The 16,099-nt window shown below is 37.8% G+C and overlaps 1 protein-coding gene across 8 annotated transcripts in view; it reads left to right on the top strand.

Moving 5' to 3' along the window:
- TMEM67 (transmembrane protein 67) overlaps positions 1 to 16,099 on the top strand; it is an 84,451-nt gene that overhangs the window by 33,868 nt on the left and 34,484 nt on the right. For 7 of the 8 annotated variants that reach the window (XR_004260138.1, XR_004260142.1, XR_004260141.1 and 4 more), the window contains 9 exons: positions 905 to 961; positions 2,340 to 2,438; positions 4,500 to 4,598; positions 4,969 to 5,055; positions 6,528 to 6,627; positions 6,722 to 6,861; positions 9,108 to 9,248; positions 13,825 to 13,905; positions 14,937 to 15,053. Coding sequence is in view for 3 of the 8 variants with exons in the window: in XM_032249166.1 (XP_032105057.1) it covers positions 905 to 961; positions 2,340 to 2,438; positions 4,500 to 4,598; positions 4,969 to 5,055; positions 6,528 to 6,627; positions 6,722 to 6,861; positions 9,108 to 9,248; positions 13,825 to 13,905; positions 14,937 to 15,053 (921 nt within the window). In the remaining 5 variants the exon portion in view is untranslated. The remainder of the gene's footprint in view (positions 1 to 904; positions 962 to 2,339; positions 2,439 to 4,499; positions 4,599 to 4,968; positions 5,056 to 6,527; positions 6,628 to 6,721; positions 6,862 to 9,107; positions 9,249 to 13,824; positions 13,906 to 14,936; positions 15,054 to 16,099) is intronic. The other variant, XM_032249193.1, reaches the window with a different exon arrangement.

Raw genomic sequence — 16,099 nt, 5'->3', positions numbered from 1 at the left:
CTTCCTAAACTAATCTTCTATCTAACCTCATTTACAGTACTTTTTCCAATAACCTGTTTTATCCCTAATGTCTTTCAGCCAGGCTCTCTACAAGTCCCTTTCCTTTGCTTATAAAAACTCTCAAATTGCCTTATCTTAAAAAAAACTAAAACCAACCAACCAAATATTTTACTCAGTTCTGCCAGCTGCTTAGCTTGACATTTATTTCTCCATCATTTCCCAACCATTTACTCTTTCATCATTTGCAGCCTGGGTCTTGCCATTTTACTTCTTAGAAAACCTCTTTCATCAAAGTCAGCAATGATTTCCACAAAGTGGCTTTATTTCTTTACCTTGACATTTATACAACATTTGACACAGTACTCAACCTCCTCCTCCTCCTTGAAACTCCCTATTCTGTGACCATGGTAAGACTTAGGTATCTTCCTCTCCTACCCGTCACAGCCCTCTTCTCTGACCCTTTACTAGGTTCTTTCTCTTGTCTCATTGTCTCAGTGTATGGTATCTTTAAGAATTTTGTTCATACCTTTGATGAATTTGCATAGGGTATGGTTGTTTATCCAGTTGCTAAATTCTTGATGTACAAGCTTAATCAAATTCCTCAGTTACAGAAATCTATCAGAAAATGAAATATGATTAGTTTGGCTTAAACTTTTGTGCATGAATCTAACTTATCTCCTAATGAGCTCCTTTATAATGTGTATTAAAGAGATATTTAAAGCAGCACAAATAATTCTCGAAAGCATATCTATTTACATGTAAGTAAAGGTCAACTCTAGTAATATTGATAGTTAAAAACTATAGTGTTTATGATAAAACCCAGCTACAAATGTATTTTTATAATAAAAGTAAGTTTGTATTATGTAATTTAAGTATAGCTAGTTTGTTTTGTTTTAAATATCAGGTTTCTTTCTCAGTCACATATGAAATGGATCATGGAGAAGCACATATCCAGACAGATGTAAGTTTATTTTAACCTATTAAAATATATACAGTGTATTTTATAATTAAATAATTTCTCATGTGCAGGAAAGTTGCTAGAACAAAATTTGCCAGATATTCTTCCTCCAGCCTCCCCTAATGTTAGCGTCTTACGTAACCTTAGTACAGTGACCATAATCTGGAAAATAATATTGATGTAGTCCTATTAACTAATCTACATACGATTTGAATTTCACTATTGAATTTTTTTCTGTTTGAGGACTCAATCTAGAGTTACATATTGCTTTCAGCTGTCATATCTCCTTAGTGTTTTTCAATGTGTAACAGATTCTTAGTCTTTCTTTGTCTTTCATGACCCTAGCACTTTTGAAGAGCACTGGTCCATTGTTTTGGCCTTTAATTTGGGTTTATCTGGTATTTTCCCATGATCAAATTGAGTTCGTATAGTTTTGGCAAAAGATGCCACCAAAGTGATACTGTGCCTTCTCAGTGCATCATATCAGGAGGTGCATGATGTCAGTATGTCTTCTTACTGGTGATGTTAACTTTAATCACATGGCTAAGATGGTGTCTGCAGAGTTTTCCACTGTATTTTTCCATTTGTAATTAATAAGTATCTTGGTCAGGCATGGTGGCTCATGCCTGTAATCCCATCACTTTGGGAAGCTGAGGCAGATGGATCACCTGAGGTCAGGAGTTCGAGATCAGCCTGGCCAACATGGTGAAACCCCGTCTCTACTGAAAATACAAAAAAATTAACTGGGCATAGTGGTGGGCGCCTGTAATCCATGCTACTCGAGAGGCTAAGGCAGGAGAATCACTTGAACGTGGGAGGCGGAGGTTGCAGTGAGCCAAGGTCATGCCATTGCATTTCAGTTTGGGCAACAAGAGCGAAACTCTGTCTCAAATAAATAGATAGATAGATACATAGATAGATCTCATGGGGAAGAATCTTTGAAATTATACAAACATCCTGCTTATTATTTTTTTTGCCCTCTAATTTTATTAAATAGCATCCATTGGTGATTCTTGCCTGCAGAAAGTTTCGCTGTGATATTTACCTGATGGTGACTTTCTATTTCCCTAATTACTTTTTAATTATTTTAATTTGGAAATTTACTGTGAGGAGAAACTCTCCCTTTGCTCACACTATTTATTCAATTATTTATTTTAAAATCAGTGTGAACTCATATTTATTTTGTTCTAGTAATTATAGTTTATTTTCTTCTTCAAATGGTCCCAGATTTGTCCATTAGAAGTTTCTCCACCTTGACTCCTGTGTCCTTTCAACATGCCCGTCCCCCACGGGTTTTTTGAGCACTTCTTTCTGTTCACAGTGTTTTTGAATACTGATAAGAGAAATTACATAAATTCTAAATTGTTCTTTTGTTTTTTAGATTGCTTTGGGTGTGTTGGGTGGGCTAGCTGTTTTAGCATCTCTTTTGAAGACAGCAGGATGGAAGAGGCGCATTGGGAGTCCCATGATTGATTTACAGGTATAATCTCAGGAGTTTTTAAAGAATATTTTACTCTTTTGGCTATTCTGAATCCTTCTCATAAGACACAGCTAGAGGATGAATTTTTCTGGGGCATGTAATGAGGATAAGTATTGCTGGGTCATATGGTATATGCATACCTCATGTTCTTCCATCATACTGCGTGTTAGTCTTTATTCCTACCTGCAGTGCTCTTCTTATTTCTACACATGCTTGGCAACACTTGATATTTTTCCAACCTTTCCATTTTTTGCCAATCTTGTGGCATATAGTAGTATGTCATTGTTGATTTCATTTTTATTTCTCTGATTACTCTTCATATACATTTTAATAGTTTGGATTTCTCCCCCTGTGAACTGCCTTATCCTTTACCCATTTCATGTTTCCAGTTTTTCTTGTTTATTTGAAGGATTTTTTTGTATTTTCTAAACAGTAATTGTGTTTTAGTTTCTGATGTTGAAATGTGTGACCCATCTGTTATTTTTATCCATGTGGTCCTTTGTTTAACAGAAATGCTCAGTTTTTTTGTTGTTTTGTGTTGTTTTTGTTTTTGTTTTTTTGAGACAGAGTCTCACTGTGTCGCCCAGGCTGTACTGCAGTGGCATGATCTTGGTTCACTGCAACCTCCGCCTGCCAGGTTCAAGTGATTCTCCTGCCTCAGCCTCCTGAGTAGCTGGGATTACAGGTGCATGCCACCACACCTGGCTAATTTATGTATTTTTAATAGAGACCGGGTTTCACCATGTTGGTCACGCCGGTCTCGACCTGCTGACCTCGTGATCTGCCTGCCTTGGCCTCCCAAAGTGCTGGGATTACAGGCATGAGCCTCTGCGTCTGGCCAGAAACTTTTAGTTTTGATATCATCATATCTGAATATATTTTCATGTTATGGTATGTGTTTTTAGGATCTTGTTTAGGAAAACCTTCCCTATGTCAAGATCACGAAGATAGTCCACATTTTATTCTATTAACTTTATACTTTCACTTCATGTTTAACCTTTTATTTTTATCAAACATTTAAAAAATACTTACCATGTACTGGGTACTTTTTAAAGCTTTATGTATATAATTTATCCATAAAGCTTTATGTATATGATATAACTTAATCACAATAGCTCTTTGAAGTTAGATATTTTTATTCACATTTTACACATGATGAAATGGAGGCAAAGGTTAAATTTTCTACTCACTTTATTTTTACTACAACTCAGTAATAGGTATTTCCATTTTGTTGATGAAGAACATGAGAAAGGCTACATGGTAACTTTAACCAAAGTGTCTTTCTGATTCCAATCCAGTGAGCTAAGGAATTGGCAGGGGGACTTGATTTGCTACTTGTGATAGATAGTCCAGAAAGGCTTTCTAGAGAAGTGAACTTTAAATGGGGCTGTCTATTCATTCCACAATAGTCAATGAGGCTCTACTGTCTAAGTGTCTGGCACTCTACCAGGCACTGGAGGATGTGATAGTGAGTGAAGGCAGCCATAGTCTGTGCTCTCAGGGATCATGAGAGCTTGCCAGAGAGAGGAAGAGTATTTGGTAAAACAGTGCCCATTTTCTACAAAGTATTCAAGATGAAATGGAGTGGTTAATCATTGACCACACAGCTGGAACTGGCAGATGAGGATGAAAAGTTATTTTGGCCCATATTGTGAAAGACCTTGTGGATCAGGAATTTATACTGCAATGAGGAGTTGTTCATTTTTAACATGAGGAGTGACACAATCCAATTTACATTTTAGAAAATGAACTCTGGTGATAATGTGGAGGAGAGATTAGAGTGGAGGATTCTCAACTAACAGAAAACTAGGAAGCAGTTCAACTTTCTTAGATAGTGAAAGACAAGAAGAGTTGAAAAAAGAGGCTACCAGGAATGGACAGAAAGATAAGGAACAAAAAGGTAGCAAGGAGGGGGATGCAGGTGGCCTTTATAGCTTGATCATATGTGGATGTGTGAAACAGGCTTCAGAAATGGAGTGGATGATGTATAAAAGTGGTAGTGTTACTAAAGGTGGTATATATATTGAGTCTTAAACAGCTGTAATTTTTTTTTAATTGCAGACAGTTATGAAATTCTTGGTGTACTATGCTGGCGATCTGGCCAATGTTTTCTTTATCATCACAGTGGGAACAGGTCTTTATTGGCTTATTTTCTTCAAAGTGAGTGAGTTTCTGAATTTACCCCAACTGCCAATGTCTGAATAATTGAAAAGCTTTCTTTTTAAGGAACTATTTTTATTTGGGAGAATTTTTGATCAGTAGTATTAAGACAGGTGCCCAACTCCCCACTCCTTGAGTGTGCTGAGCTTATCAATTACATCACTATCTTCCTCTTTTATGCTTTTTTGGTTTATCAATTGTGCTTAGTAAAAACCTTGTTCAATTGGGAGACTTGGCTGGGAGGATCCTGTGAGTCCAGAATCAAGTCCAGCCTGGGCAACATACTGAGACCCTCCTCTCCAAAAAGCAACAACAACAAAACAACAAAAACTTTGTGTGATTATATTTAATCAAGTAATTTTTATTATAGGCACAGAAGTCTGTCTCTGTTTTGCTCCCAATGCCAGTTCAGGAAGAACGTTTTGTCACTTATGTTGGATGTGCCTTTGCTCTGAAGGTAAGTTTTACCAAATTAAAAGGCCTGCTAATGAACTAATAAGTCTTTAAAATTAAAATGCTTTCAAAATCTTTGGCGTGAAATTCACTTTGGTTTTAAAAGAAAGCCTTCATCATTTTATGTGGTTAATTTACTTTTATTTATAGTAGATACTCAGTCTGAAAATCTGCCTTAAATATTTTTTTCAAAGAAGCTATAAATCTATTTGGGTTAACATGAGTTATGACTAATTTGATAAAATGATATTTTAGTATATAACTTTCTTTAAAGTCTGATGATACATTCACAATGGGACAAAATGTCTTCAGGCATGAATTTTGTCTTCATTAATCAAGGGTAAAAGGTACCATTCTGGATAAAGTGTTGAGATCTTAAAAATTGTTTTGTCTGTCTCCATATTACTTTGCTCCTTTCTTCCTATGGCCCCCACATCCCCAACTCAGTGTTCTCCATCAATGTAGGTAAAGCTCTTTATATGCCTTTTGGTAGTCCTTATCCCACTGTACTGTGAGTATTAAGTGTCTGCTTTTTCCACTGACTGGGAGCTTATCTAAGTGAAGTATCCCACACTTAGATTTTTATCCTTCATTTGATCAATAATGCAGCAACTAGAAAGAATGCCTCGGTTTAAACATACTGCTTCTGTAGATGAGGAAGATGTGTTTCAACAACACATTCTTTAAAAATCAGAAATCTTAATAGCAGAAATAGAAAAAAAAAAGACAGTAAGAGCATTCAAAAACTTTAGGAAAAACTATAGTTGAAAATGTCTTTACTTATAAAGAAGTCAGCTGATCTATAAAACAAAGTATGTTTCTAGAGTCTTTGGGTAGGAGTCAATTATACAAGCTCCTATGTGAGGAAGAGGTAAAATGTCTCCTCCTTTAGTATTTCTATTTTAAAGAAAGAAATAAAAAGGGATCCAGGCACAGTGGCACATGCCTGTAGTCCCAGCTATTTGGGAGACCGAGGCTGGAGGATCTCTTGAGTCCAGGAGTCCTGGGCTGTAGTGCGCTATGCCCATCAAGTGTCTGCACTAAGTTCGGCATCAATATGGTGACCTCCCGGGAGTGGGGGACCACCAGGTTGCCTAAGGTGGGGTGAACCGGCCCAGGTTGGAAACGGAGCAGGTCAAAACTCCCGTGCTGATCAGTAGTGGGATCATGACTGTGAATAGCAACTGCACTCCAGCCTGGGCAACATAGTGAGACCCTGTCTCTATTTTAAAAAAATAAAAAATAAAAAAGGGAAGGTAAAGTAATATATATATGAAAATTTTGTAAATTTGGGGATTCCAGGTTATCTGATGAGTTTCTAATGATCCCCTAGTGGTATTATAACTTTATGTGAATTCACTCACAAAAGTTTATGTTCTTGTAATAACAATATGTTTATTAAAGAATCAATATTGGTTTCATAAGCAGGCTTAATGCTGATACTTTCTTAGGTGTTTTATTATATGTCATTCTCAGGCACTACAATTTTTGCATAAGCTTATATCCCAGATTACAATAGATATATTCTTTATTGATTGGGAGCGACCTAAAGGAAAGGTTCTTAAAGCTGTTGAAGGTAACTGAAATAAACATTTGTACCAAAATTCTTTTGCTACCCTTGCAGAGCAAAGGAGGTAAAACTCTTTTACTCATTTTATTTCCCTGACCAGGTGAGGGTGGTGTACGAAGTGCCACTGTTCCTGTAAGCATATGGAGAACATATTTTGTAGCAAATGAATGGAATGAAATTCAGACTGTGAGAAAAATTAATTCGGTCTTTCAAGTATTTATTGTCCTCTTCTTTTTGGAGGTATAAACTGTTTGATGTGATTGTATGGAACTTACATGTACCTTAGAAATATTAAACTAATATAATTCCAACTAAGTTTTCATGACAGTGGAAGATTTTTCTAAAGGTTGAAAGATTGTTGTGAAGCCATTAAAAAGAAGCAACTTCAAAAAAATTGTGGTAAAATAAATTATGTAGTTTACCATCATAAGTATTTTTAAGTGTAGAGTTTAATAGTGTTAAGTACATTCACATTGTCATGCAAAATCATCACCACCATTCATCTCTAGAATTCTTCATCTCGCAAAACTGAAACTCTGTACCTCTTAAACAACTCTGTACCAATTGCCTAACTTCTGGCAAACACCATTCTATGATACTCTCTGTGTGTTTGACTGCTGTAGGTGAAAGGAATAGCTTTAAACCCAATGGTTTATATCAGAATCCCTTGGGGAGCTTTTGTAAAATACCTATGCTCAGGCTCACCCTTAGAGACTATGTTTGATATGGTAGCTTTGAGGTAACCCCAGGTATCTGTATTTTGAAAAACCTCCCTACCCCATGATCCATATTCTTCCCTGCATTAGAATCACTATTATAGGCCGGGCACTGTGGCTCACGCCTATAATCTCAACACTTTGGGAGGCTGAGGCGGGCGGATCACGAGGTCAAGAGATTGAGACCATCCTGACTACCATGGTGAAACCCTGTCTCTATTAAAAATACAAAAAAGAAAAAAAATAGCGGCGCGTGGTGGCACGTGCCTGTAATCCCAGCTACTCGGGAGGCTGAGGCAGGAGAATTGCTTGAACCTGGGAGGTCGAGGTTGCAGTGAGCCGAGGTTGCACCATTGTACTCCAGCCTGGGCAACAGAGTGAGACATGGTCTCAAAAAAAAAAAAAAAAGAATCATGATTATAACTTTGATATTTTTCAACAAATTTTTATAGAACACTTATTATAGACTATGTTCTGTGCTAAGAGCTGGGGCTACGACTGAACAAGACAACATATTTACGATATATTTGCAGTTATTTCATGGATTTGGTTGGAATTATTAAAAGAAGTATTCAGTACTGAGTATGAGACTGAACATGGAAACCGTTTATATAGGAATAGGTTTTCTCAGAAATTATCTGCTTAATTAAGGTTGAATATACATATTAACTTTCAGGTTCTGTCTGTTAGCCTTCCCTTTTTTTTCTTCTTTTCATTCTCTTTCCCCTTTCCTTTTTTAAAACTAGTAAAAGAACATCTGTGTCCCTAGGGCTTTTGAATGATACAAGCAATACTTGCAAAATTCACTTGAAGTAGTATTTTGGTTTTTTTCTCTCCTTTTTTCTTTTGTTTTTTTTAAGTGGATAGATAAAAATTATATATGCTCATAGTTTACAACACAGTGTTTTGATATATGTATTGATTGTGGAATGGCTAAATTAAGCTAGTTTGTTACCTCACACACTTCTTTTTTTTGTACTAAAATTGTTTGTGTGTGTGTTTAAGAGTGTTTCCTCAGCTTTAAAAGGTGTTACGTGAAAATGTTTTACAGTCAAGTAAGTTTGGAAAATATTGGATTCAATGTAATCATGTAGCCACTTTTTACTGTAAAACTTCTCAGAGCCTTTATTCTACAAGGTGGGAGGCATGGTGGTGAGTGTAATAGATGGACCAAATGTATTTAAACATGGATTCCTTTTCCAAAGAACTTATGTCCTTTAGAAGACATTTTGTAATATACTGTTTTAAAGTATAAATATGTTTAGTACAGTGGCTGGCACGTGTTAAATACTCATGAAATACTAGTTGTTGATTTCACACATTGGTAGTTTACTGAGTGTGTATGACAGTAAGGTTTTATATTTGGTCCTTAGTCATATTGAGAACAATACCAACTGAACTAAATATTGTGTAATAAATACTTTGTAGTTTTTTTTTTTAATTTATTTATTTTTATTTTTATTTTTTTTTATAGATGGTGTTTCACCATGATGGCCCGGCTGGTCTTGAACTCCAGACCTCAGGTGATCCACCCACCTCGGCCTCCCAAAATGCTAGGATTACAGGCGTGAGCCACCACGCCCGGCCAATACTTTGTAGTTAAAATACTGAATAATAATTATTTTTATCTAGGTCTTCTACTGTTTATACAAACTTGGATCTTTTAGTTTTTTTCAAGGTGAGCAGTAGGGAGAGGTTTTCCATTTTCAGTCTAGAGTACTTTTCTTTGTCCATGTGTGTATAAATTATTATTTTTTCTTTTTACTCCAGGTTGTGGGATTCAAGAACTTAGCATTAATGGACTCATCTTCTAGTCTTTCTAGAAGCCCACCTAGCTATATAGCTCCTTACAGCCGCATTTTGAGATATGCAGTGTCTGCTGCTCTTTGGCTAGCCATTGGAATTATACAGGTAATAAGAGATTATACTTCTAAGTAACATTGCTTATTTATTAACTCTGCCTACTTACTGGTTATTATCAAATATTGACCACATCCTGATTTCTGTAGCAGAAAGAAGGTGACAAGAACAAGAGCTAATAGTCAGTTCTTTTTTTTTTTTTTTTTTTTTTTTTCCGAAACAGAGTCTCACCCAGGCTGGAGTGCAATGGCATGATCTTGGCTCACTACAGCCTCTGCCTTCCACGTTCAAGCAATTCTCCTGCCTCAGCCTCCTGAGTAGCTGAGACTACAGGCGCCCAGCACCACACCCAGCTAATTTTTTTGTATTTTTAGTAGATATGAGGTTTCACCATGTTGGCCAGGCTGGTCTTGAACTCCTGACCTCAGGTGATCCACCCCCCTTGCCCTCTCAAAGTGCTGGGATTACAGGTGTGAGCCACTGCACTCAGCCAGTAGTCAGTTCTTATATTGTATTAGGCACTGTATTAAGTAGTCACAGTTGATCCATCATTTCTTGGCCTTTAAGCTAAGATCAAGTATAATTACTGTTGGTCCTTGAACAACATGGGCTTGAACTGTTTGACTGAACTCATTGAGAATAGAAAATACAGTGTTCACAGAATGCAAATTCTGCATCTATAGAGGGTCAACTTTCTGTATACATGGGTTGTAGCAGGACTGACTGTGGGACTTGAGTATGGGTGTATTTTGGTGTACTTGGGGGTTCTGGAATCAATCCCAACATACTAAAGGACAATTGTAATTGCATTATACCTAATAATGTTTTAATATTTATAATAGCCCTCAGAGATAGGCTCTGTTATTATCCTTATTTTATAGATGAGGAAACTGAGACACAGGAAGGCTAAAAAATTGCCTAAAGTCATGCAACTTGTAACTGGCAGAACTGGAATTTGAACTCAGGCAGCCTGATTTCAGAGTTCACGTTCTTGTCAATAGTGAGGCTCTGAAGGGCCTTTGAGAGTCTGCAGCTTTATAGTCATAGGACAGACTCCTTGTTTAGTTTATATGAAGATATAGGGACAGATAAGCTACCCTGAATATGTTCTTTTCTTTTGAAACATAACTTATTGTTTACATTTATTTATATATCATTAATCTCACTCAAATTGCTCGTACTCCTTGGGGAGTTTTTCTTGAAATATTTATTGAAATGACCAAAACTAAAAATAAGTCTTTTTAGGCTCAGGTCCCATGAATCTAACAGAGGTTATAAAGAAAAAGAAGAGGAAAGGAAGAAAAGAAAAAGAAAGAAGCAGCGGCAAGCATCTAACTTTCAGATACTCATAAACACAAAGACCCCTGTTTGCTTAAAAATTTCCTTAACTTTTATTTTTTATTTATTTATTTATTTATTTATTTATTTATTTTTTGAGACGGAGTTTCGCTCTTGTTACCCAGGCTGGAGTGCAATGGCGCGATCTCGGCTCACCGCAACCTCTGCCTCTTGGGTTCAGGCAATTCTCCTGCCTCAGCCTCCTGAGTAGCTGGGATTACAGGCACGCGCCACCATGCCCAGCTAATTTTTTGTATTTTTAGTAGAGACGGGGTTTCACCGTGTTGACCAGGATGGTCTTGATCTCTTGACCTCGTGATCCACCCGCCTCGGCCTCCCAAAGTGCTGGGATTACAGGCGTGAGCCACCGCGCCCGGCCGTATTTCCTTAACTTTTATAATCAGCACTTGAAGATAGGACCTCCAGAGAAACCAGTTTTAATTTCCTATAGCTGGTTACTAGCTATCTACCTAAAATAGCCTATTTTTAAGGATCCTTTGAGATTTTTGTTTGTTTGGTTTTTTTTTTTTTTTAAGAGACAGTCTTCCCCTGTCTCCCATTCTGGACTGCAATGGTGCCATCATAGCTCACTGCAGCCTCAACCTCCCGGGCTCAAGCAATCCTTCTGCCTCAGCTTTATGAGTAACTGTGACTACAGGCACATGCCACCACACCCAGCAGTTTTTTTGTTGTTGAGACAGAGTTTCACTGTTGTCTCACAGGCTGGAGTGCAATGGCACCATCTTGGGTCACTGCAGCCTCTGCCTCCCAAGTTTAAGCGATTCTCCTGCCTCGGCCTCCTGAGAAGCTGAGATTACAGGTACCCACCACCATGCCCAGCTACTTTTTATATTTTTAGTAGAGATGAGTTTCACCATGTTGGCCAGGCTGGTCTCAAACTCCTGGACTCAAGTTCTCCTCCCACCTTAGCCTCCCAAAGTGCCAGGATTACAGGTGTGAGCCACTGTGCCCAGCTGATCTTTTGGGATTGAAATATTTTTAAGAGAGCTTATTCTTAGAGAATTAGGCCCAGTTGTTAGTATTCAGTAATCTGAGGATTAACTTTTTTTTTTAATTTTTAAATTTTTATTTATTTATTTATTTATTTAGAGATGGGGTCCTGCTATGTTGCCCAGACTGGAGTGCAGTGGCTCTTCACAGGCACAATCCCACTACTGATCAGCACCAGAGTTTTGACCTGCTCCGTTTCCAACCTGGGCCGGTTCACCCCTCCTTAGGCAACCTGGTGGTCCCCCGCTTCCGGGAGGTCCCCATATTGATACCGAACTTAGTGCAGACACCCAATCTGGGCTGTAGCACACTATAGCCCAGAACCCTTGGGCTCAAGGGATCCTCCCACCTCAGCCTCCCAAGTAGCTGGGACTACAGCCACGCGCCGCTGCGCCAGGCAGAATTAACTTTTTAAATGTGTACTTATTTTAAATTGATGATACTTATTCAAACTTGAAACCACAGAGATAGAATTAGTGAAAGATAGCTGACAACCAGAAAGGAAGACAAACATATTAGAATTTGAAACAAAATAGAATCAAAAGAGTATAGGGTTTGACGTTTATTATCAATGTAATAGTAAGGAAATATTTTATACAATATACCAATATATTTTGTGAGTATATCAGATTCGTCTAGATGTAGAGAGTCTAAAGCAATATCATCTGAAGCTTTTCATATTTGGTTCAATATAACACAACCAAAAACAAAGTAAGAGTGGCTGAAATCAAAGAGATCCTTGTCTTTCCCATGAAAAAGAAGAACAGAGGTCGAAAGTACAGGGCTGGAATGGAATGGTGGCTTAGTGCTACTGTCAGGACCCCAAAGCCTGTCCTTCTGCCTGGCCACAAGGGACTTCCATCTCCACAGTCCCTTCATGGTCCATGATGGCCAGTGAGTTACAGGAGGGAATTAGGGTGGGTGAGCTCACCTTCTCTTTAAGAGCCTTTTCAGAAGTACCTTTCAACACTTCTTGGCTAGAACTTAATTGCATGGCCACGCCTAGCTGCACTAGAATCTTTCAGCTGGACGGTAGTATATACTGCTCAAGGAAGGGATCTGTTACTAAGGAGAAAGGATCGTTGGGACAGCACCTAGCAATCTCAGACACCACCAGCTAACTTCATTCTTTGCTTCTTACTTTTCCATCAGCTGGATAATAAAGCATTTCTCCCCATTGTAATCTAAAATGATCAGTGTTTACATATTTGTCAAGAATCCTTAAGGGTTCCTTTAACAACCTATTACAGTTTTATAAATTTGTTAGGTCGGGTGCGGAGGCTTATGCCTGTAATCTCAGGACTTTCGGAAGCCAAGGTGGGCAGATCATGAGGTCAGGAGATAGAGACCATCCTGACCAACATGGTGAAACCACATCTCTACTAAAAATACAAAAATTAGCTGGGTGTGGTAGTGCATGCCTGTAATCCCAGCTACTTGGGAGGCTGAGGCAGGAGAATCGCTTGAACCTGGGAGGCGGAGGTTGCAGTGAACCAAAGTCACACCACTGCACTCCAGCCTGGGTGACAGAGTGAGACCCTGTCTCAGAAAATAATAAAATAAAATGAATGAATGATTAAATAAATAAATTTGTCTAAACTCTTCTTCATTCTAATAATGCCAGGCTTCATTGTTCACTCCTTTTATTTCCTTAAATCCAGCCTCTTCAGCTTTTAAGTGGTATCTTTTATTTTTTAAACCTTGAACATTGCTGTTTTTCACATCCTTTAAAGAGATTTAAAATATATAGAGAGAGTATGTAGAAAAACCTTCTTAGCAGTCAGCTGCTGTAGATTCATTTATTCATTCACATATTTGAGTATGTCTTATGTACTGGCGCTCATGGATATGTTTTTACAGGAAAAAATGACAGATTGTGCCAAGTGCTGTGAAGAGGATCAGCAGGGACATGAGCTAGAGAGTAAATAGAAAAGAGGGGAGTGGAGGGCAGGAATGGGGGACAGTGGGGACAGCTTTAAATAGAGGAGTTAAAGGCTTTTTCTCTCTTCCCACATGTTTGTCATAGCTTGTTTTAATGACACAGAAAAGTTTTCAAAACTCAAAATAGGCTCCCTCAATGACTCAACACAGTTCTAAAATCCTCCTCCCTTTGACAGAAGAGTCAGAAATGAAAAGTAGGATTTTATCCCTTAGGAACTGTTAAAGGCCACTGTGCTCTTGGTTGGAACTTTATTTTTCTTAAGATATTACACTGTGACTGTAAAAGAAAATTAAAATCCTAAAAGCTAATAATCATAAACTTGGCTTAATGTTTCAGATCGTGTTCTTTGCTGTCTTTTATGAGAGATTTATAGAAGATAAAATTCGACAGTTCGTTGATTTATGCTCTATGAGTAATGTAAGTATTTTCTGACTTCGTCTTGCAACTGTTAATTTTCCCTGTTTAAAGGTCATGAGTTTGTTAAGAGAGGCTTTAAAAGTGATTTGGTATGATTGAATTTTTGGTCCAATTTTCTACCGGTTGTTAATTCCAGAGATAATGATAATAAGCTACAAGTTAATACTGCCTTAGTTTTTTCCATCTTTTTTTTTTAAACACTCTTGCTCTGTCTCCCAGGCTGGAGTGCAGTGGCACCATTTTGGCTCACTGCAACCTCTGGATCCCGGGTTCAAGCAATTCTCATACCTCAGTGTCCTGAGTAGCTGGGATTACAGGTGTGCCTCACCATGCCCAGCTAATTTTTTTTTTTGTATTTTTGGTAGAGATGGGGTTTCACCATGTTGGCCAGGCTGATCTTGAACTCCTAACCTCAGGTGATCCGCCCTCCTCTGGCCTCCTAAAGTGCTGGGATTACAGGTGTGAGCCACCATGCCCAGCCTGTTTTTTTCATCTTTATTTGCAGTTTCTTAATTATGAATTTCTTATGATGCCAAATAGTTCATTCATCCCAGGACCCCTGAAAATTGTTTATATAGCGTGCCTGCTTCTTGCTGCTTCTACTCTTTTCTTTTTTCCCCTCCCTCCCTTCTTTCCTTTCTGAAAAGGTCTCGCATTATAATCCAGACTGCAGTACAGTGGTGCAATTGTTGTTCACTGCCACCTTAACCTCCTGGTTCCAAGCAATCCTCCCACCTCAGCTTCCCAAGTATCTGGGACCACAGGTGTGCACCACCAACACTCAACTATTTTTTTGTGTGGAGAGACAGAGTTTCCCTATGTTGCCCAGGCTTATTTCTCCTTTTCTTGGAAAATATCTTCAATCTCCTTTTCAAACACTTAAAAAAAACCTTATTATCTTTGATTACTTTATTCTTTATATGTTTCTCAAGAATAAAATCTTTATTGTTTTGGGAAAAAGAAATTTTAAGGAAAACTTAATTTTTTATTGTTTTGTAGATTAATTGCTTCTTTTTATTCTCTTTTTATAGATATCAGTGTTTCTGTTATCCCACAAATGTTTTGGATATTACATTCACGGTAGATCAGTACATGGGCATGCAGATACTAATATGGAAGAAATGAATATGAACCTTAAAAGAGAAGCGGTATGAAAATGTTTTATATCTTTTTGTTTTTAAGTTGAGAAATGGATTCTTATGAATCTAGGATTTGTTTTTTAAAAAAGTCTTTATTGATCACTTTTTTTTTTCTTGATACAGAGTCTCACTTTGTTACCCAGGCTTGAGTGCAGTGGCTCGATCTTGGCTTACTATAGCCTCTGCCTCCCGGGTTCAAGTGATTCTTCTGTCTCAGCCTCCCTAGTAGCTGGGACTACAGGCATCCACCACGTCTGGCTAATTTTTGTATTTTTAGTAGAGAGTGGGTTTCACCACGTTGACCAGGCTGCTCTTGAACTCCTAACATCAGATGATCGGCTTTGGGATTGATCTCAGCACTCCTAAAGTGCTGGGATTACAGGTGTGAGCCATTGTGCCTGGCCTATTGATCACTTTGAAAGTTGCTAGGGACCAACTCATTACCCTGAACATTCATAAAGGAAAGGAATCTAATTTTATCTTGCAGTTCCTATATGAACTGTATTTCACAGTAACCAATTCATGAGGGAAAGTTCCTCCTTATAGAGAAAAGTAGAAGGAATTCTAAGTTAGAAAAATTACCATTTTGCAATGACTAATGGATCAATGAATGTAAGCTGCCATCATCAGTGCATGCTAAACAATTAAGTATTTGTTGGCAAGGAACTTTATAATGAGGGATTAGGTTGACATAATCTGGACACACTGTAAATAAAAATAAGGAAAACTGACATATATACTTCCTGCCATGATGCAGTAGAAAGTACATAACATCACACATGAAGTATTTTTGGCTATAAAACTGAACTTGAATATAATCAACCCACTAGCTCTAACCACCAGTTTATGGGAAATACAAGGGATAAAGGCACAAATTAAATAGCACCATAGGAAGTAATTAGCCAGGTCTGGAGTGTAGGCTGCCTCACAGGATAAATGACTCAGTGCCTCCAAACAAATCAGTGGCATGAAAAGAAATGGAAGGGTAATGGTGGCAGTGTATGAACTATTATATTATAAGAAAGGTTTGATAAACAAACTAATGAGATACAATG

The sequence above is a fragment of the Sapajus apella genome, unplaced genomic scaffold (assembly GCF_009761245.1).
Source record: "Sapajus apella isolate SASKATOON/1434 unplaced genomic scaffold, GSC_monkey_1.0 scaffold3, whole genome shotgun sequence".
NCBI classification, from domain to species: domain Eukaryota; kingdom Metazoa; phylum Chordata; class Mammalia; order Primates; family Cebidae; genus Sapajus; species Sapajus apella.
This window is presented reverse-complemented; position numbering and strand designations above follow the sequence as displayed.